Genomic DNA, 21,325 nt, shown 5'->3' with positions numbered 1-21,325 from the left:
GGGCAGGAGCCACGCCCAGGACACACGCTGCAGAGCCAAGGCCAGCTACGGCCAAGGGACCTCAGCTCAGTGAGATTGCAAGAGACACTGGAGGTCCCATCCTAGGTAAGTCACCAAGTGGTATTTGAACTTGCCTCCAAAGGCACCCTTCCCTTCAGGAAAGTGAAAGTTTTGCTGCCTGTAGGGCAACCTGGAGGCAGGGGATGGGGGCGCTGCCCGCTATAGGAGGGGCACGGAAGGGGACGAGAGACTAGAACCACAGATTATTTGCCATCATCGCTACCGAGTATGTACGAAGCATCCCGCAAGTGTAAAGAGGCATGAATCCCTCCTCCTTTGGGATGGGAGCCAGAAAAAGGACCAGGTCCTAGATCAGCAGGACACGGTACCCTTGCCCTGATAGAACTTTAAAATCGGGCTTGGGGGAAGACACTACTGACAGCCCTAGCATCCCCCAGCTTCACATGAGCCCTGAAGCCATAAGCAGTGGTACGAACTGGGGGTCCATGGCCCCTCTGGCTGGCTGATGTCCCAACTGCCTGACTAGCCCTCCTCACCCCTCCACCTCACCATGGTGAGAACCGATGAAGTAATACATAGGAGAAGCCCTTGCTAAGCCCAGAGTACTCCCCCTGGGTCCTTCTGTTCTGTTAATTATCAGAAAGAGGAGCCTAGGCCTTGACCTCCCCTGGGAGGAGGAATTACCTCACGCCCGCCCTCCCCGCTACCAGGGCCTGGACCCTCTCTGCCTGTGGGGACCTGGGCCCAGTTCTCCCGGGCGGAGCACAGCAGAGGCCCAGCAGAAACCACAGGAACACAGGGTGGACAAGAATCAGGGCATCCCCCCTCAGCCATGAGAACCTAATTGCACGGGTCCCCGGGCCCCAAGCTGTTCTCCAGGTACACCTGTCGGCGCCTCTGGGAAAACCCTATGGAAACCAAGGGCTTGGGGCCTCAAGGCAGAAATCGCAGGGCTGAGCTCTCTGAGGAGGTGTTCCACATTCACCAACCTGTCAACTGCATGGCCAAGCCACAGCCATTTGCTGAACCCATGTCCCCTGCCCGACATCAGACTGGGTGTGATGGGGGAACGACTCGACTAACAGGGAAGAAATAGTGAAAAACACCCTGTGAAATTTCCCAGAGTGCTACAGCCAAAAATACTAACAGCAAGGGCTATGGGGTGCAGAGAAGGGGGTCAGGATGAGCCGGAGAGCCTTGCGGACTCCCGAAGAACAGCTAAAGGAAACCCCAGAGGGAGCAGAGGCAGGGAGGAAAGAAGAGGCCAATATACGGGGGGACTGGTCCCTCTCAGAGGACCTTTCTCATGAAGAATGGTAGTGAGGTGCGGTGGGGGGAAGTCACAGGAGCACCGATGCCTGGACAAACGGCCTGAGGATTCCTGACACCATGAGGGAGACAGTGGGGAGCTACTGTAGGTTGTCAAGCAACTGTAGGTTGTCGAGCAAGGCCTCGTCATGATTCAAGCACAGCTTAGTCCTTAAAAGGCTTAGGAAGGCTTTTTACGAAGATGGCGCCGAAAGCTAAGAAGGAAGCCCCTGCCCCTCCCGAAGCCGAAGCCAAAGCAAAGGCTTTGAAAGCCAAGAAAGCGGTGCTGAAAGGCGTCCACAGTCACAAAAAGAAAAGAGATCCGCACATCACCTACGTTCCGACGACCCAAGACTCTGCGTCTCCGAAGGCAACCCAAATACCCTCGAAAGAGCGCCCCCAGGAGAAACAAGCTTGACCACTATGCCATCATCAAGTTCCCCCTGACTACTGAGTCGGCCATGAAGAAAACAGAAAACAACAACACACTTGTATTCATGGTGGATGTCAAGGCCGACAAGCACCAGATCAAACAGGCTGTGAAGAAGCTCGATGACATGGATGTGGCCAAGGTCAACACCTTAATCAGGCCTGATGGAGAGAAGAAGGCATACGTTCGGCTGGCCCCTGACTATGATGCTTTGGATGTTGCCAACAAAATTGGGATCATCTAAACTGAGTCCAGCTGGCTAAATCTAAATACAGATTAATAAAAAAAAGGCTTAGGAAGGAAGTGAAGGGAATCCATGAAGGCACAGACGGAAGACAAGAGCTTCCCCCCTCCAGCCGGAATTCCCACCTCGGCCCGGGGGAAGGAGCAAACGTCTCCTTTTCCTCACCCAGTTACTTTACATTTCATTCCTTTCGTGATATTCTAAGCCGCCTTAAACATTTTTTTTTTTTTCTGGGGGAGGAAAGCCTGGGGAGGTAGGTAATCTCAGATGGAAAAGTCAAAAGTGAACCTCACTTAGTAACTGGATTGACAAGGGTGTCATGGCAAAAGGGAATGCAGCTGGTGGAATATTTTCAGGGAAGCAGGCCCCCCAGGTGGGGCATGTGCACCAAGGAAGGGGCAGGTGTAGACTGGGGTCTGGTGGAAACCCCAAGACGGGACAACACAGTCCTCAGGCCCCACATTCTGTGCCCCACCACGAACTTCCCTTCCTGATCCTGAAAAGGCCATGCTGCCTTGTGCCCCAGACCCTTTGCACAGGTCATACACCTCCCTCCGCAATGCCCTTCTACTCTCTTTCCTAAATTCCAGTTCACCCCTTAAAAGCCAGAAGCCACCTCTTGCTGATGCACGGATGATCCACGGGTGATGCCCTTCCCGAGGTACCCTGAGCCCTCATCCTATCTTGGGATGACTAGGCATGCTCTAGGCTTCCAGTACCCCCAGTATCTTACACAGTGCACAGACACGGAGAGTTCTGACTGCCCAATAACGGGGCCCTGCAGGAAGTTTTAAAGAGCAGGTGTTGCATTCTGAGGTTAGGAAGGGCTGGCTGGCCCTTCAAGTGACACTGCCTAGGAAACATCTGGAACCATGCTTTGGGGAGGGGACATGTCTTTTTGGGAGGCAGGCAGGTAGATGGTAGGATCTATGAGAGCCCTTAAGCGGTTAAGGAGGGGGATCAAGAGCAGCGGGGGGCAGAGGGGCAGGCAGAGATCTGGGGATGCCATCGCCACGGGACAGAGGAGGAGGCTGAGCAGATGCAGTTGGAGGAAATGGGGAAGAACTTCAGGGCCAAGGTCAGGAAGGCCAAGGGAGGCAGTATCAGAAAAAAGGGTCGAATGCCAGGGAACGAGGTGAGGTGGCCAGGGGTGAAAGGGTTTCTTTACGTCTGGTAGGCCACTCTGTGAGGACAGTTACTACTCTTCAGTCTGAAGGGAACGTGGCAGTCTTGAAGCTGGCTGTGTTTCCCCAGCATTTGTGTTACCTGCAACTAGCTGTCCGCTAGACGCCAGGCACAGCCCAAGGCGGGCGGGTATGGTACTGGGGCCAGGCCTCAGCAGGCAGCAGGAAGCCTGAAGGGGGCCTGAGCCCCTGGCCAGCACCTAAGTGCAGCCCCTGCCCCCTACTCTGAGATTGAGGTGACCAGCAGCTCTGACTCCTGTGCTGACAGTCACAAATCCTCGATGGACTCTTTAGTCACAGAATATAAATAAGGAAGGAAAAGATTGGCAAAAAGTATATATATATATATATATTTTTTTTTTTTTTAAGTAAGCTCTACACCCAACGTGGGGCTTGAACTCAAGACCCAGAGATCGAGAGTCTTGTGCTCAACAGACTGAACCAGCCAGGTGCCCCAGAAAATATATTTTGGGGGCAGGGGAAGACCTCTACATCTCAAGTCACATATACCTAAAACATTTGCAGTTGAATCAACTTTCCAAGTTTTTCTGTTAATGCTCATCAATGACCTTTCTTGGCTGGGGGTGGGGAAGTGGATGGCAAACATTGAGAGTTTACTAGAAAAGCTTTTGATGCTTGTTGAAGCTGCGTGATAGGTACGTGGGGGTTTCCTCAGCCCACCACTCTCTCTGCTTCTGCGTATGCTACAAGAGGCCCATGATCAAGTCTTTTTAAATTCTAGTGGAAATGATAAAATTGAGAAAATGCCCCGACTATCCTAATTTTTCCTGTGAATTGAGAGAAGATCCCCTTTTCTCTGGTGGCTGAGGGCAGGCTTCCATACTGCTTCTTCAGGGAAGCCTAGTCTGAGAACCGCAGAGTGCATGAGTGTTCCAGGTCTAAACGTCATTAGGCCTAGCCTTCTGGCCCCAGGACTCTGGGAGAGCAGGAAAATGCATCCCTCCGCCCTGCCCCCACTGGCTGCCAGGGGGCTAGTTAGTAGGCAACCCACCAGATGGCAAGAACAGCCCCAGTTCCTGAATTTCGTCCTAAAGACCACACTTTGAGCTCAGGGTCAAGTGCCTCTCTTCTCAGGGAAACTTGACAGGCGGTCCCTTCTCCAGGCGCTTCCAGGAGGGAAATTTTCTGCCTTCCTGGAGCCCGAAGGAACTGGAGACCATCACGCAGACCAACCCCTACCTCGTTCTGAACTTCTTCTAGAGCGAGCACTCACACAGTGTAAATCGGCCAATGCCTTCCTTTGAAGGCCTGGGGCGAACGCCCCAGATGGTGGCAACTCACGCCACTTCTGCTGCCTTCCTGCTGCCAGAGGTCCATCTGCGGATCAGACAGGAGAGCGGCCCCGCACATCAGGCTTGATAGGCTGCTGGCTCCTTGGTCTTTCAGTGTCCACGGCCTCACCTCCTGTCCCTGCTGCGGTCTGCCATGGGCTGGCTTCCACCCCCATGGAAGCTTCTCTTAGAAAAGTCACCAGCTACCTCCGGGTTGTCAGAGGCAATGGACGTGCCTCTCAGCCCTGTCGTCCTCTCTACGCAGCCCATAAATGGTGCAGTTTCCAGGGAGGAAACTTGGGATTTGGGCTCTTCTCTCTCCCTATCGCCAGGTGAGCTCATCCGTTTCTCTGGACTTAAACAGCAGCTTCTGCTCTTGACGTCCTCCAGTCTTTGCACCTGAAGTGCGGACTTGCCTACCCCGCCGGCTACAAGCACCTCGGCCTCTCAGGCTGAACTGCCAGTTCCCAGCAGTCCCAAACCCGCTCCTCCAGCTGCCTGCCCCATCTGAGGACACGGCACAAGCATCCCTAGGTATTCAGGTGAGACCTGCCGTTTCTTCCCCTCTTTCGCCCCTCCCACCCATCAGCAAGCCTTACTGACTTACTGATTCTATCTCCTTGCATGTACTCAGAATTATACCAGCTTCTGGCCAAGACCTGCAGAGCCCCACATGGCTGGACCCCATGTCTGACCCCACTTTCTCCCTCGCTCGTTTCACGCGGGGCATACTGGTCTCTTGTTTTGCCAAACAAGTCAGGGTCTTGCTTGTGGTGTTTCCTCTGCCTAGAACATTCTACCCCCACCCCCACTCCTCACCAGATACCCTCCATGGGGGTCGCGGGCAGCGGGGGTTCAGGGTCGAGGGTGGGGGGTGGTAGAAGCTAGCCAGTAGAGGGATTTAGCAGCAAGAGGCATGGAGGTAGTGCAGACTGAAGGGCCAAGGAGCAACCAGATCAGAGCCAGCTCTCCTGCTCCTTTAGGTCTTAACTTAAAAAGGCCACCTCCTCCAAGAAGCCTCCCCTGACCACCCCCACCTAAAGCAGGCTTCTGCTATCCTCTATTTCAGCCCCTCCTTTACTTTTCTGTCTTTACTTGTTCTGTCTCCTCCATCAGAACATCCACTCCATGAGGCCAGGAATTGTATACGCACAGAGCTTAGTACACTACCTGAGACATGGGAAGTGATCAATAAACATTTGTTGAACAAAAAAAGAAACCAGTCACTGCCTAGGAGTTAAGCGGTTTCCTGTAAGTGCAAGAGGTTAACCCGAAGGGGAAACTGAGGCTTGGCTGGGGCCTGACAACAGCTCCAGAGGGCAGCTGAAGCTAACTTCTGGTTTTCCAATTCTGTGGGGCAGGCTGGGGCCCAGGCCAGAAGGCACCTCACCTCCCTTTTCCAGCGTGCCAGCCACTCGTCCCGCTTGCGCTTGCTGATGTAGTAGGGGTCCCCCGCCTGGAAGGTGAGCCGCGGCATGGGCCGCTGGCGGAGGCTGGACTCCCAGCCCAAGCCACCCCGCAGCCGGCCCCGGGAGCCCTAGGACAGAGAGACGACAGAGAGACAGACTGGCATTAAGATGGGCACTGACAGTCCCACTGCAAGGTTCGCTCCTCCTGAGGGGAAACTGAGGAGGCACTCACCTCAAACAGAACACAGGAGCTTTGACTCCTGGCCAGAGATGTCAACCCTGAGAGTGCTGGGCAAGGCCCTGTTTGGGCTGGAGAAGTGAGCCACGGGCTGGGGGGTGGGGGGGCACATGGACATGAACCATGTGGGGAGGCGTCTGGTCTCAGAGGGGACCAGCTGGCTGCCTTGTTGGGGGGCTTCTAGCCTCCACACCCATCTCCTTTCTTCCTTACACGGGGACATGTAAAGAAGGGGACAGACCACCTCAGGATCCCCTCACACACATTCGCCACGGTTGGTCAGGGAGGTGGCTTTCTTCTAGAATCAGGATCCACAGAGCCCCTGGGGGTTGAGGAAAACACTTGCCTCCATTTTCATGGATTCGATGTTGGTCTCCTTCTGTTCTTTGCCTGTGGAGAGGGAAGAACAAAGGGACTGTCGGCAGAGTTACAGGAGTGGCTCAGAGGCCCCACCTTGTGCCTGGGGTCCCTGCCACGGGGACAAGGGTCCTTTAACCATTCAACTGTTCATGTGTCCAACCTGATGGCCCACTGCGTGCTAGGCACCATGTTGGCCCCAAGGACTCAGAGCACGGCCTAGAGCAGAGAAGGGACTGGGGCAGCTCTGGAGGCCCAAATCCGAAGGAATAATAGAAAAGCCAGGGCCACGGCTTCTGGCCCATTGACTCTGTCTCAGGCACACAGATGGGGCTGTCTAGGAACAGCTCCCTTCCCAGAGGAGGGGCCAGATGCCACAGTCTCCCCCTGCCCTGGAAGGGAGCTGTATGCTTCTAGGGAGTGAAGCAAAGATGTCCTCGGAGGCAGCGGGGTACAGGGCCACTGGAGCAAGACTCTGCTGAAGCAACTTTGTTTCTGAGGCTGTTTCCTTATCTGGAAGATAATGAGGCTGGAGATGATCTATCTCTAGGGTCCTTCTGCAGGTCTCAACACTGTGGTTCTGTTATCTGTACCTGCCTCTGCACCCCCACTCCCCATCCCTAACCTTTCTTCTAAAAGACTTGAATTCCAGGTGTTTCTGTGTGACCTCTGTAACCTCTTCCATTCAGCCTGTTTTCTCACTGAATCAAGAGAGCCGACTGTTTAAAATCATAGGTTACTGGGAACCTTGAGTGCCTGGAACAGGACGCAGCATGTAGTAGGTGCTCGATAAACATCAGTTTGGATCCCTTTCCCTAAGGCACTTCCCTCCGCCTCTTCCCTGCGGCTCTCGGGCTAGGCCCGGATTCCAGTTCCTAGAAGGAAAGGCTCCCCAGGAGGGCAGAAGCCCCAGAAGTTCTGTCTATAGGAGAGTCCCATCCTCTCGCCGTCCCTGTCCGGACCCCACTCGGGAGGGCAGCCACACTCCTCCAGAATATCCCTGTCCTCCCCCGGATGCCCTTCCCAGGCCCAGCACACACCTTGCAGTCTAGCCACCCCTGGCTGTGGGACTGGGGTGATTATGCCTTCCAGAGCTTCCTGGGGTGGGGGTGGGGGGACAGTGAGCCCTCCTCCCACCTGGGCCCCTGAACTTCTATCTCTGAAGCCAAGAATACTGAGCTTGGGCTCAAAGCAGGAAGGTCAATGAGGCTGGCTCATGGTAGTTGGGGTGGGGGAGCCCAAAACGGAAAAAACAGCCCCTACTTCATCTCCTGGCTCTGAAGCGGAAACCAGACACAGCATTGAAGGCCTCCTCCGGCCCCCGGAGAGGAAGTTTCTTTCCCTCTCTCTCACTAGAGAAGCCCCGGGGTTCTGAGTGTGTGCCCCCGGGGGAGGGGCAGCCCAGGGGTTACAGCGCCCCCGGAGCCCAGGGGAGGGGAGGCAGGGGTCCAAGCAGCCAGCGCGGGCACACACGTGGGCCACACAACAGGGACAGGGACGGTGCCCAGCCGGCTGCCCGAGGGGGGTGGGGGGCAAAGCGCCAGCGTCTGTCCTGGGCGCACGCCAGGAACAGGGGTGCTCGCTAACACTTTACACGACAGGCCTTTGAAGGTACGTCTCACCCGGTCTTGCTGTCTCTTCCTCCGTGCTTCTGCTCAGCACAGCCAGCTCCCCCGATATTTTTGAGCGCTCCCTAGCCCCCCCCCCCCCGCACTTTTCTCTCACACCTGGACGTTCTCCCAACGAGGCTTTGGGCTGCCAGGAGGGGGCGCCCGCCCTCGGGCCTGGCGGCAGCGGGGTCCCTCTGACCTCTCAAACATTTCCTTCCATGGCATCTCATTATGGGGAATCATCTATTCATTCGGATGAAAGAAAATCAGGGTTGAAGGGAGCTATAGAGATGATGGGAGCACCTGCCCAGCCCCTAGATTTTGCCAGTGGGGAAACTGAGGCTGGGCGGGGCCGGGGGGGGTGTTGTGGAGTGACTGACAAAGCAGAAATCAGATCTCAGGGCTCCTAAATGCCCAGCCCGTTCACTTTATCCTCCGCCACCTTCATGTTCTCCCCTTCCCTATTCCCTGGCCCCCATGTTCCCCCAAACAGAAGTACTTTTCCTTGTGCAGTTTCCAACTGGCTTCTTTCCGGAATTTTCTCCCGGACAGATTCTGCACATGCCCACTGAGAGATATCACACACACACACACATACACACTTTCCAGCCTGGCTCAGCAAAACAACAAACGGGCCTGCCTCAGAATGCAGCACTTGTCCTGAGTCAAGGAGGGTCAGCTGCTCTCTCAACACTCCCTCTGCAGTCCATCTGCTCCTGGCCCAGACCCAGGGTCACAGGCGGGCCAGGTGGCTGTGTGCCTCCCAGGGTGGCCCTGGAGCCTCAGACATGACCCTCGAGTATCTCAGGTCCAGGGGGCAGGAGAGCCCAGGGTGCCTCCAACACTACCACACTTACCTATCAGTCTAAGCCTATACTCGGCTGGGACCACCCCAAATTTCCTTTAAAAGGAACCCAAATCTCCATGACAAGGCTAAGGCCAGGCTTGGCTCAGGGGGCAGTCACTAGCCCAATCTGAGCAGAAAAGGGCTTTGTGCTGACCCTAATCCGATCCTTCACTAGCTATATTATCTTGGGTAAGTACCTTAACCTTTCTGAACACTCAGTTTCCCCATCTGAAAAATGGGGACAATAAGAGTTTTCCTCATATGATCACAAAAATTAAGCAAAAGAATGGCTAACTAAAGAGCAGGGCTTCTTAAAGTTCACTATCCATCAAAATCATGAGAATCTCTTTCAAATGTAGCTTTGGACGCCACAGGTCTAGGGTAGGGCCTGAGATTCTGCATTTCTAAATTGAAGGTGATACCAGGTAACACAGTTGGTCCCCAGGCCACTTTGAGTAGCTGGGATATAGGACACTCAACACATAGTCAATATCCAGTCAAAGGAAGCCATATGACCATCGTTTCTATTACAATCATGGCGGCATTAATGCTAGGAGTGCAGAAGCAGTCCCAAGGCCACCACCTGCCTATCCAGGTGGCTCTTGTCCTGATTACTCGTCATCTCCCCTGTTCCTCCTTCTTTCTCCTGGCTGTACTATCAGGATCTGGGGCACCTGTGTGCCCAGGAAGGCTGCCTTAAAGTCCTCCGGTTTTCCTGTATAGAAACTAATGGGAGGGGTTTAGGGGAGAGGGATGGGGTCTCCTGAGAGGAGACCTGGAATGAGGGGAACAGAAGGGAGACCATGGCCAAATCGCTACCTCCCGAGGCCCTTAGTCTCCTCCCTCCTTGGAACTAAGCAGCTGTGTACGCGTTCTGCGGGGCTGGCTGTGGGCTGGGCCGCCGAGCCTCCAGCAGACCACTGCCATGTCCCGGGGCAGCACCTCACCAGTCTCAGCATGCAGCCCATGCACAGTGGCCTTCAGGGGTCCCCCCGGCTCTGAGGCCCACAAGCACACAACACAGGATGCTCCGAGGCTACTGGGAGGTCAGGGAGGCTTGGAGCATTCTGAGGAAGGTCCCCCTTAATGTACGAAAATCCCAAACCCAGGAGTTCACCTCGACACCACCTCTCCCCCTTTCCCCTTGGGTTCCTGGTGCTTGCCCTCTTTTCTCCACCTCTGCTGCCACCTCATTACAGCCGCCCTCCTCCCCTCCACACCTGCAGCAGCCCCCTGACCCCCTTCCCAGCCTCTTTGTTTCACTCTGGGAACCAGGGTGCAAAGTGATTTTTTTTTTCAAAACATAAAGCAGATCATGTTGCGTGCGCACACACACACACACACACACACACACACGTGTGCACGCACACACCCCACCATGCCCCAGGAGCCTCTGTACCTGTTTTCACTCCCTCCTACACCACCCCTCACCTGGTGAACCCCCAGTCATCCTTCCGCTTCCGTGGAACAGGCTGGGCTGGCTGGGGTTTCCCTGGTCACAGTTCCTCATAGAACTGTGTTTATTTTCTCTTAGAGAACCTATCTCCCTGTAGAATCACATGCCTCTCAGCGCGAATTTCTCATTAACGTCTGTCTCTCTAGCGGACTGTGAGGTCCTTGAAGGCAAGAACCAGGTTTTTGTTCCTGATGGTTTCCCCAGCTCCTGGCCCAGATCCTGACATGCACACCAATTGGAGGTTTCACAAACACCTATTGACTGACTAAAGAAGGAACTCTGGAGAACAAACAGAACCGAAGACAGAAAGACCCCAAAGTGAAAGCAAACACTCAAGGGTTAAGAGTGGCCTGAGGGGGCGCCTGGGTGGCTCAGTGGGTTAAGCCGCTGCCTTCGGCTCAGGTCATGATCTCAGGGTCCTGGGATCGAGTCCTGCATTGGGCTCTCTGCTCAGCAGGGAGCCTGCTTCCTCCTCTCTCTCTCTGCCTGCCTCTCTGCCTACTTGTAATCTCTCTCTGTCAAATAAAAAAAAAAAAAAAAAAAAAGAGTGGCCTGAGAACTCTAGCTCCATCCCACCAGGCCAGAAGGCCTGCAGCTTACCCCAGCCAGTCGTGGTGGGGTCCCAGGAATCAGCACACTGTGTGTTGGAGGGGGGTGCGGGGGGCTGGGTTTATTGATGGGCTCCCAGTTTCCACACTGGAATACCTGGTATTCTTAGCGGGAGGAAGAGGGTCTCTTTTCCCTTTTCTCCTGGGTTTCCCTCCACTCCAGCCCCTTGAACACTCTCACCCAGTGTCAGGACCCACACCCACAAGGCACTCAGGTGAGGCCAGGAGCGCTGGGCAGTTACCGGCCAGCCAGCCCTGAGCCCCCCTGCAGGATAAAAGGGGACAGCAGAAGAGCACACCACCTTCAGAGCCAAGACCGAATGCATCCTGGATCTACCACTTACAGGCTCCGGGGGTTGCCCTGAGCGAGTCACTTCATCTGCTAAGTGGCAGGTTTTTTTCTGCCTTAAAATGGGAATAATAATACCTCTTGAAGAAGATTGTTTGGAGGACCAAAAGAACGAATACAGAGTACCTCAGGAAGTGCTTTGCACATAACAAGAACATCATTAAATATTAGTTGAATAATAAATGAATGAAATATAGGTATATATATATATATATTTTTTTTTAATTTGGAAATCTCTTTTCTGGAAATGCTTTCAATCCCGCATGAATATTGGGTTTGGATCCATGCAAAGTAAGTTATGCCAATTAATCGATTTACTCATTCCATCAACTGCACTTGGAAGGAAGACTTTTTGAATTAAAATGCACATATGCAAAACAACCTGGCAGGGCCCCGGGAGGATCAAATGTGGTAATATATGAGGAAACACTCTGTAAACTGTGAAGCCCGGTACAAATGCTAGTTGTCCTCATTACTAACATGTTTACAGCTCGGTTGGCCCTGAAATCACTGGCTTAACCTGAAAGAGAAAAGCAGGCAATTTTCCAGGACTCCAGGGCAAGGCCAAAAAGTCTGGGGAGGAAGGGGCCTGGCGCACCGGTCGCCCCCCTCTGCGCTGCCCCCATCCCACTCAGTCACAACCACACTTAAGCTGAGTCAGCTGAACTGTGGCAGGTTCGAGACCTCTGTGCTGGGGCAGGCTAAGTGGGCTCTTCCTGGCAGAGGGCATCCACTGCCTGGAGCACCCAGGCCAGGGGCTTGGCACGTAGTCCCCGAGAGCTGCAGGTCTTGTAGAAGAAGCAGCAGGCCAGGTAAGGGCTGAGGGAAACTGAGGCTCACAACCAGCCTACGAAGGGGTGTAGGGGACAGCCATCACCCCAGTCCTGCAACTGTTGGCATTCTACAAACCCACTGTTGCCAGATCTAGCTTTTTTTTTTTTTTTCCATGAGAAGCCAAAACTCCAGATTTTTATGTGAAATTTCTTGATTTTTAAATACTGGCAACTAATTTTTGAAAATGTTTAAAACACTACATGGGCCAAATAAAACATGTGTGCAGGCTGCATCCAGCCAGCAGCCCCCGGGGTACAGCCTTGGCAAGTAGACCTCCAGCTCCCAGGCCTGCTGGGGCCTACTGGCCCCAGTCTCTAACCCTTGGGGGAATCCTGGGGATCCCAGAAGAGGTGGCCCCTTGTCCCCAGGACTCACTCTCTTCTGCAGGGGCTCCTCGGCCATCCTTGGGGGTGCAGCAGCCATTCTCCACGGCTCTGGAGGCTTCAGGCGGGGTCTCAGCCGCACCCTCTCCTTCTGCTGGGGCCCCGCCCTTCTGCCCTCCAGCAGGGCTCCCCTCCTCTGGCTGGGGCTCACTCCGCTTCTCCAAGTCCCCGTTGGGTAACAGCTCTGAGGGGCCTGAGTCCTGGGCCATGGACGGGGACTTGGAGGTCACTGCGGGGTCCTTTGGTGTGTCACTGCTTTCCACCTGGAAAGATGAAGAAACAGGAGGGGAAGATTAGATCACTGGTCTTCCTCTTTTGGATCACTAGCCCCCCTGAAATTCTGGTGAAGGTTATGCCACCCATTGTCCAGAAAACCTTGTCCACCTAAGCATCCACACAAGCAAATACACACACAATTCTGCTCTCAGTTTCAAGGGATCCCTGGGCCCGACTCGCTGAGGTCAATGGATTTGTGGACTCGAGCAGAAGAAGCAGAAGAAGAACGCAGGCAGGTTCGCCAGCCTGGTTTCACTGCCCACACTGTGACCCACACCACCGCGCCCCCCCACACCACTCCCTGAGGTGACAGAGGGCCTCCAAGCCAACTCTGAGGCCCCTATTAAAAACAAACGTCCCTCTATACATAAGTGAAAAAAAATACATCTATGTGTAAGTGAAAACAAACATTCTGGAGGGCCTGCCTGGTTCAGTGGGTAGAGCATGCAACTCTTGATCTCGGGGTTAGGAGTTCAAGCCTCACAAAAAATAAATCAATCAAGGATTTTTTTTTTTTTTAAAAAAACAAACATTCCTCACACTCTCCCTACTTCCAATCACGACCCCTCTTCAGAAGAGTCTAGTGCCACCAATCAATTCTGGTCACCTTGGGCTGATGTGACTTTTGTCAGATTCCCCCCAGCTTTCCTTTTGGCCTGTCAAGGCCCAGACCCAAACAGGGACTAGCTGCATCTTGGAGCGGAAGGGTCAAAGGAGGCCTCCCAAACAAGCATTCTGTTGGGCCCCAAAGCCCAGCACAGTTCTTCCCTTCAGCTCTGGACCCCATGTGCTCTCTGGCACCCCGAACCCTGGAGAGCCTACAGCCTCCACAAGCAGTTTGCAGCGTCCACAGTAAGCCCCCCACCCCGGCATGTGTCTCATGCTCCCCTTCTAATAGGAAATGTATCCTTTCATCCCCAAGAGTCTAAGAATGGAAACTGCTACAGTTCCAGGTAATAAGAATCACATCAAGAGTAATCATCTAACTGTCCTTTGTAAATGCCCCTGCGTGGTGGGCAAGGCTCCTTCTCACCATGACCCTTTTTGAGCCACTCAACCTTCCTTAGGAGGCTCTCGGAGAATTCCGTGACTTGCTCAAGGTCACACACTTTGTAAGGATGGCCTGGGGAGCAGGAGAGGCTGGTGGGCACTCTGTCCTTGGGGGAAGTAGGCTAGGGCATCTCAGAAGGAATGGAAGTGCCCTCATGGTGTGAAAGAGGCAAGTGTCCCCTGAGCTCTCGTCCATAGGTACAGGCCAGCCCTGAGCAACCTCGTCTGGCTCCATTCACGAACACCTATGGGAAGGGCAAATACGAGCCTAGCCTACCACCTCACCAGGGCGCTACCCAGGAGGGCCCCTTGGCTGCCCCACCTATAAGGGGAGATGCCTAGGCTCGACCCCTGAGGTTTTTTCCATCAAAGTCTTTTTTTCTTTCCTTGTTTATAAAAGATATATATGAAAACTCAAATGATACAAAAATGAGTCGTGGTGAAAGGTTAAAGCTCCTTTTTCAATCCCCCACCTCCAAAACCACAGGTAAACCCTTGTTAACAGTTTGGTGAGGATCCTTTGCAGACTTTGTTTCTACGTGTCTACAATCGTTTGTGAGTTACATGTTTACACACATGGATTCACACGCACAGCCAGATCCAGGATTTTTTTTTCCTAATAGGGTGTCTTACTACTCCGTGTTCTATAACTTGCTTTTCCACTTAACAAGCACAGTGGGCATCTCTCCATACTCGTGCATATGGATCTGTCTCTCCTACTTCACAGCTGCTCCACATTCTAGTGAATGGATGCCCCAGAATTTATGCAGACGGTTCCCTAATAGTGGGCCTCTGGGCCATTTGCTTTTCACAGCAATGAGCCCCGTGCACTTACAGTTCCGTGCGCCTGCGTATGTCAATAGATTGGGGTCCCAGAGGTGGGTTAGCTGCTGGAGGGCCTGTCAAATTCCCTCCAAAGAGCTGTACCCCTCAAAGCGCACCCTGACAGCCTGAGAGAGCACTGGGCTCCCTCCCCTCGCGGCCGTCAATCTCGAAGGCTTCGTCAACTCTGAGCCCTGCTGAGGTGCCCCTGAGCTGCCCATTGAGGAACCCCCAGTGTGGCCAATAGGGACAAAATAAATTAATAAAAACCCGAGTCCTCCCTGGACAAGGCTCCAGGCACACAGAGCAGCCTGTGGGCGAGCAGAGGGACCAGCCAAGCTGTTTTCCTGGCTAGGTGGGGTAGCTTAGAGCAGGCCTGCTTCTCCCAGGGGAAGCTCCCAGGGAAATCTGCAAAGGTATGCAGTCCTCAGCCAGAAGTCCTCTGCCAGCCTAGCCTTGGGCACAGAGGGCTGAAGCCAGCAGAGCCAGAAGGTCAGAAGCAGGAATGCAAGGGAGCAGTAGGCCCTGTCTTTCTCCTTAGCTTCCATCCCTGAGTGTTTGGACACACTCTGTCCAGGACTGAGAGGGCCTTTCCCACCTCCCAGCTCAAACCAACAGCGTTCCCTGACCTAGAAAAACCCTCCCTGGTAGAAATCCTCTCACCCTGAGACAGCTCAAGCAGTGTGGGGGATGCCCAGGCCTCCACAGCCCCCCTCCCACCCCCGCAGTGTCCAGCCGTGCTGGGTGCTGGGCACCACAGAGTTCTGAACATGCCTCTACCAGGGACGTGGGCTGGGGGTCTGCTGGGCCAATGTGGGCTGGGCAATTCAGGTCAGAGTCAAGCTCTGACCATGGCTGTGTCCTTTTTCCTTCTGGCCACTTGCTGCCCCACAGACACCTCCAACGGGGGCAGGCTCCCAGCCCCACCAAGCTGCTTGAGACAACTCTGCTGTCACTAACTTCCTGCCTGGGGACCACATGGCCTCTTCTCACCCTGGGACTCACTTCCTGTTGATTGCCAGCTCCATAGCAGAGAGAGCCAGGAGGGCCTGCTCTGCCCTTCACCTGCTCTGATCAAGCATCCCTCCCAGGCCCGCCCTGTAGGACCCCGGTCTGCAGTAGCCCGAGCCCACTCCCCCTTCCAGAGGGACAAGGGAAGCGCTCTGCACAGCTCCTGCCCCCTCCCCTCCTGCCCACCCTTCCTTTCCTCCCAACTGAGCAGATGACCTTGTGTTAGCCAAAGTTCTGGGATTGGGGAAGCTGCTGAGTCCCGCCCAGGCCAGCCCTTGATCCAACTTATCCCTCAAGAACCTTCCCACCCTGGGGTGGCTGGCTGGCTCGTCTCGGTGGAACATGTGACTCTTGATCTCTGGGTTGTAAGTTTGAGCCCCACAGTGGGTATAGAGACTACTTACAAATGAAGTCTTAAAAAAAAAAAAAAAAAAAAGGAAGGAAAGAAGAAAAGAAGACACACACACCCCGTCCACCCTGCCGCAGCCAGGCCCGGACCCTCCCGGGTTCCCTCTCTGGGGCCCAGGCAACTGAGCAGGTTGAATCTACCTATAAGAAAACCATCGAGATGAAGGAAGGAGGTCCACAGGCAAACGGACTGAAGCGACTGTCCACATCTCTCAGGGGGGTCTGGGTGCACCCTGAAAGGGGCATCCTTGATGAGAACAGCCTAATCCATGCAAGGAAGCCACGAGGAGAGCTGGTCTGCACCCGTCTGCCCCTACCTCCACGCCTTCCTCCCAGCCCCCTCCTGGCCCCGGTCATCCTTGGCCTGTCCTCAGCAGGAAGAGGGTGCCCGGGAGGCACCCAGCATCCACTGCTGAGTCCTGAGTGCCAAGCCTCGCTTAAGACCCGCAACACCTTGCTCATGGACGCAGAGGGAGCTTTAACTTAGTTGTATGTCAGAAGCAACTGTTTTTGTTAGCTTTTATTTCTCAGTTGCCTTGAAAGGAGACGGCGCATACCCTGAAATATTCATTTTTCCCTCATGGGAGTAGGGGAAGCCGCAGAAGTCCCTGGTCCTTCTAGAAGCCACCAGCAGCAGCTGAAGGTGACAGTTTCAACCTTCTCTGCTTCTCACCTGTGAGGCTGGAGGTGGCCGAACAGGAATGGCGGCCGTGAGCGCTCCTCTCTCCCCTGGGAGTGGAGCTGGAGGGGAGCAACAGATTTGGGTAAAGCCTGATCCTATTGCCCTCTGTGCGCCTACCCATGGCTGGTTTGCCCCATTCTGGATCTTCAGACCATGCCCACCACCTCCTGGGTCCCTCAGGATTCGCTGGCCTTTACCTTCTGTCCAGACAAGACCCCTCCATCCTGGGAGGACCACCTCTTGCTTCTCTGTTGCCTGCCACCCCCCACCTTGGCTCCTGAGTGAGTGGCTCCTTCCAAGCTGGTGAAGGCAGCAGTCATCCCCTGGGGGGTGGGGACACTGCTGGCTTCCAGGGGACAGGGCTCGGGGCTGCTGAACTCCGCCCTAGAACAGGGCTGTGACCACAACCGAGAATGATTCAGCCCAAGATGTCAATTGTGCTGTTATGGAAAAACCTGGGGCTGAAGGTCGGCGCACTGATCAGAGGCTGCCTTTCTCTAAGAACCTTTTTTTTTTTTAAAGATTTTATTTATTGGGCGCCTGGGTGGCTCAGTGGGTTAAAGCCTCTGCCTTCGGCTCAGGTCGTGATCCCAGGGTCCTGGGATCGAGCCCCGCATCGGGCTCTCTGCTCAGCGGAGAGCCTGCTTCCTCCTCTCTCTCTCTGCCTGCCTCTCTGCCTACTTGTGTTCTCTCTCTGTCAAATAAATAAATAAATAAAATCTTTAAAAAAAAAAAAGATTTTATTTATTTATCTATTTGACAGAGAGAGATCACAAGTAGGCAGAGAGGCAGGCAGAGAGAGAGAGGAGGAAGCAGGCTCTCCGCTGAGCAGAGAGCCCGATGCGGGGCTCGATCCCAGGACCCTGGGATCACGACCTGAGCCGAAGGCAGAGGCTTTAACCCACTGAGCCACCCAGGCGCCCCTCTAAGAACCTTTAAAAAAAAAAAAAAAACAACTTAAAAAGAAATATTGCAGTAAAATATACATGTTATTTGCCATTTTAATCATTTCCAAGTGTACAATTGAGTGGCATTAAGTATCCCTATCGTACAACTGTCCCCACCATCCACCTTCAGAACTTTCTTGTCACGTCAGACTGAAACTCTGTCCCCTCTTCATATTAACTCCCCATTCCTCTGGCCCCCAGCCCCTGGTCACCACCCTTCTGCTTTCTGTCTTCTCAGGATGTCTGAAAGTCTGCCTGTCTCCACACACGTGCGTGCTCGCTCTCGCGCTCGCTCTCTCTCTCTCTCTCTCTCTCACACACACACACACACACACACACACAGGCTCACACCCCTGGGGAGGGAGGCATTTGTGCTAGGCCCCGCCCCCAGTCTGGCACAGAAGAAGTGGGGGTAAAGTCCACTCCAGTGGTCACGAAACCCCCAACCCCCAGCCCACTGCGGGTGACGTTTGCTTACAGAGCTGTTCACACCCTGTCTCACTACAGCGCTCCTCCACTGAGCCCCCTTACTCCCCGCCAGTCTCCCTCCTGGACTTGCGAGCTTTTGCTGACTTGGGTTTCTGTTTGTCTCCCTTCCAACCACTCCACCCCCAGCACAGCACCCACATAAATTCGCGTATACATTAATCAGTGTAATTATCACGACTGTCCGGATTCGTAGTGTTACCCGCACTTTTCAGAGGGAAAAGGCTCCAAGGCTTGCCTCAAGTGCCATGCCCTCTAAGTGGTAAAGCTTCCAGAATGACCCAGGTACAAGAGAGGCATTTGAAAGCTGGCTCCTCCTTTGGGTTGAGTCTCTGGAAAAACCCAACCTCAAATCCCAAGGGTTCCAAGGAGGAACACGAGGCTTTGATGTGCCTGAGCAGGGCCAGGGAAAGGCCGCCGGCTGCTTCCCTGACAGCAGCCATTGCAGGGACAAGCCGGAGGCAAAGCGAGAAGCAATCCTCGGGGCTGAACCTGTCCAGACCCCAGCCCCTACCCTCCTCGCCCTTTGCTGGAAATCAGGCTCAGACCCCAGAACTCCCACCGCTCCCTCTCCAGGTGAGGCCTGGGCTCCCCAAGTGGGGCAGAGTGCTGAAGCTCCAAATGAGGAAGTGATTTCTCAGAGGCCCTTTATTATAATAATAATATTTACACATAAAAAATTAAAACCTGGCAAATAAGAGATGAGGGAAATAATACAAAGGAGACAAGGCCCAGACATCTGTGGTGAAAGGAGCCCATGTGCTGGTGGCAGCCCGGGCACAGGGACCAGCTGTGTGCAGGCACACCTGGGCCCAGGGGTGGAGGGGGCAGGCCCAGGGCCCGGCCTCTCCTACTGGAAGCCCCTGGAGGTCTGAGCCAGGGCCCCGGGCTGGCTTGGGCACCTGCCTCGCTCTCCCCCCGCGGTGTGGGAGGCCAGGGGCTGTGGCTGGAAGGGGCCTTTTCCGCCGCATTGCAGCTCAGTGCTGGGGAGGGAGGCCCAGAGGCCGGCAGATGTGGGGCAGCCCCTCCCACCCCATGTTACCGCCATTGTGCCTTTAAGGCCCTTGGCAGCACTAGCTCCGTGCCAGCCGGGAACCCTGGCATCCGGCCAGCCTTGGCCTCTTGGTTAAAGACACACAGTCACACACACAGACACACAGGGGTGCGCCACCTCCCGGAGACACAGCCCAGCAGATGTGCAGGGATGTGGCAGAGACGTGCCCGCCAAAACACACTGACGGCCCCCCTTTCCTCACGACTGCAGGCTCACCAGCCCCCGACCAAGCAATGGGTTTTCCCAGGTTGACTCTAGCTTCAGGAAACAGCAGGGCAGCCTGTCCCACAGGCGCTGGTGCCAGGCCCACGCTCCCCCCCTCCCCTCTGCTCCAGGCCTTCCTGCAGCCCCTTCTGCCGGCAGCCCGGCATCTGATTGGCCGGAAGTGGCCTTGAGGCAGACAGAACTGGAGAGGGCCACCCTGTGCCAGCTCCCAAGAGAGGTCCTCAAAGCGTTGCTGCTCAGCCTGCCCGGGGTGAATGGAGTCAGGCTCCCAGACTTTGGAACTAGGACCTCCGATTTCCTTTTCCCTGGTGGAGCAGCTAAAAGGGCCCCCAGGGGGAGGAAGGGACAGCAGAAGCTGTCCAAGCAGAAGCCAACGAGGGCCAACTCTGGAGAGCTTGGGCCTGCCCTAGGGCTCTCACCATTTTCCTTGCCACCAGGGCGGGGAGCTCTCTTCCCTCCCTCCTCCTAGAGATCTCTCTACCATGTAAGCATGTGCCAGAGACAGACAGACAGACACTGATTCCAGGAGAGAACTTCGGGGCCCAGGAGAGCCTCAGAGGTCAGGCAGTCCATGCCCCTGCTGGCCATGGCAGGTGGACACAAGAACCAACATGCCTGCTGGTGGCCGAGCCACTCCGGGTTCCGCCTCCAGCTGAGACACCTGTCCACCTGGAAGAGGGCCTGGCTGTGCTCTTTGAAGTCAGCCTCAAAGGCTTTCAGGAGGAGCTGGAGGCTCTCTCTGAAAAGCCATTCTGTATAGGAGATGCATACATTTAAGTAAATCCCTTTTGAAATGATTCCTATTTTCAACCTCTACCATCCATGCCTGGGGTTTGGTAAGAAGGAAACCCACCATGGGAAATAGGGCTTTCTTTTCTATGCTTCACGTACCTCTCTGAAGCTTCAAATGGGTATCTCCCCACCCTGCAGCACCCCACTGGGGCACACTCCCTCTGCCCCACCCCACAATGTGATTTCAGAGCTTTAATCCTATCCCCTCCAGCCTCCGTCTCTCCGGACCAGAGAGCCATAATCTCTTTCGTCTGTCCTCACTTGGCAGCACCACCTTCCTTGATCAAGCTAGCTGCTGGGCTCTGGAGCTTTTCCAGTTCGATTATATCTTTCTCAAGGTGGCAGGACCGAAAGGCACCCAATTCTCCAGGCGAGGATGATGAAAGAAAAGCAGCGTCAACAGCTCTGTCCAGATGCACCTGCCGGCGAGTCCCCGCCGCATGGGAATGGTGCAGGTGCGGCTCGGGCTCTAGAGAAGGCCACGGGCAACTAGGAAGCCCAGGGAGGCCAGACCCGGGGAAGTGCGTGACTTTCCCTGGAGGTGGCCCTATAATATGACTCCAAGGAAGGGGCCAGGGAGGGATGAAAAGCAACAGGGTTTCTGGAAAAACAAAATGGAGATGCTGGGAGCTGCTCCCCTACTAAGACCAGCTAGAGGGGCCTCCCAAAAGGGCTGCTGCCAAATCTGCTCTCTTCCAGAAGTCTGTCTCTGACAGTAACACTGACGCCATCCCTGGGGCCTGAAACATCTCCTTCCTCCCCTTGCTCTCCCCACTCTATGGCCGCCAGCAGCCCGGGCCCTGCCAATTCTGTCCCCCACCGCCTCCCCCCCAGCAGGCTCTGGGGGTGATTTCTGGCACCATTCCACTCTCCTATCTCCCTGCATCCTCTCGTGCTCGACCCACCGCACTCACAGATGCCAGGCCCAGCTTCCCTAAACATGACTCCCTTCACTTCATGCTCCCACCCCCTCAGAAACCTTCCAGATAAACACATTTCAGA

The 21,325-nt window shown here is 54.8% G+C and overlaps 1 protein-coding gene across 4 annotated transcripts in view; it reads right to left on the bottom strand.

The window, feature by feature from the left end:
• DNMT3A (DNA methyltransferase 3 alpha) overlaps positions 1-21,325 on the bottom strand; it is a 98,036-nt gene that overhangs the window by 31,439 nt on the left and 45,272 nt on the right. For all 4 annotated transcript variants that reach the window (XR_006606516.1, XM_004745939.3, XM_045079301.1 and 1 more), the window contains exons 4-6: positions 12,563-12,833; positions 6,473-6,516; positions 5,870-6,016 (exon numbers count right to left, since the gene is read on the bottom strand). Coding sequence is in view for 3 of the 4 variants with exons in the window: in XM_004745939.3 (XP_004745996.1) it covers positions 5,870-6,016; positions 6,473-6,516; positions 12,563-12,833 (462 nt within the window). In the remaining variant the exon portion in view is untranslated. The remainder of the gene's footprint in view (positions 1-5,869; positions 6,017-6,472; positions 6,517-12,562; positions 12,834-21,325) is intronic.

This window comes from Mustela putorius, unplaced genomic scaffold, assembly GCF_011764305.1.
Source record: "Mustela putorius furo isolate JIRA1106 unplaced genomic scaffold, ASM1176430v1.1 tig00000281_pilon_pilon_pilon, whole genome shotgun sequence".
NCBI classification, from domain to species: domain Eukaryota; kingdom Metazoa; phylum Chordata; class Mammalia; order Carnivora; family Mustelidae; genus Mustela; species Mustela putorius.
The sequence above is the reverse complement of the archived record's forward strand: the minus strand, read 5'-3'. Positions and strand labels throughout refer to the sequence as shown.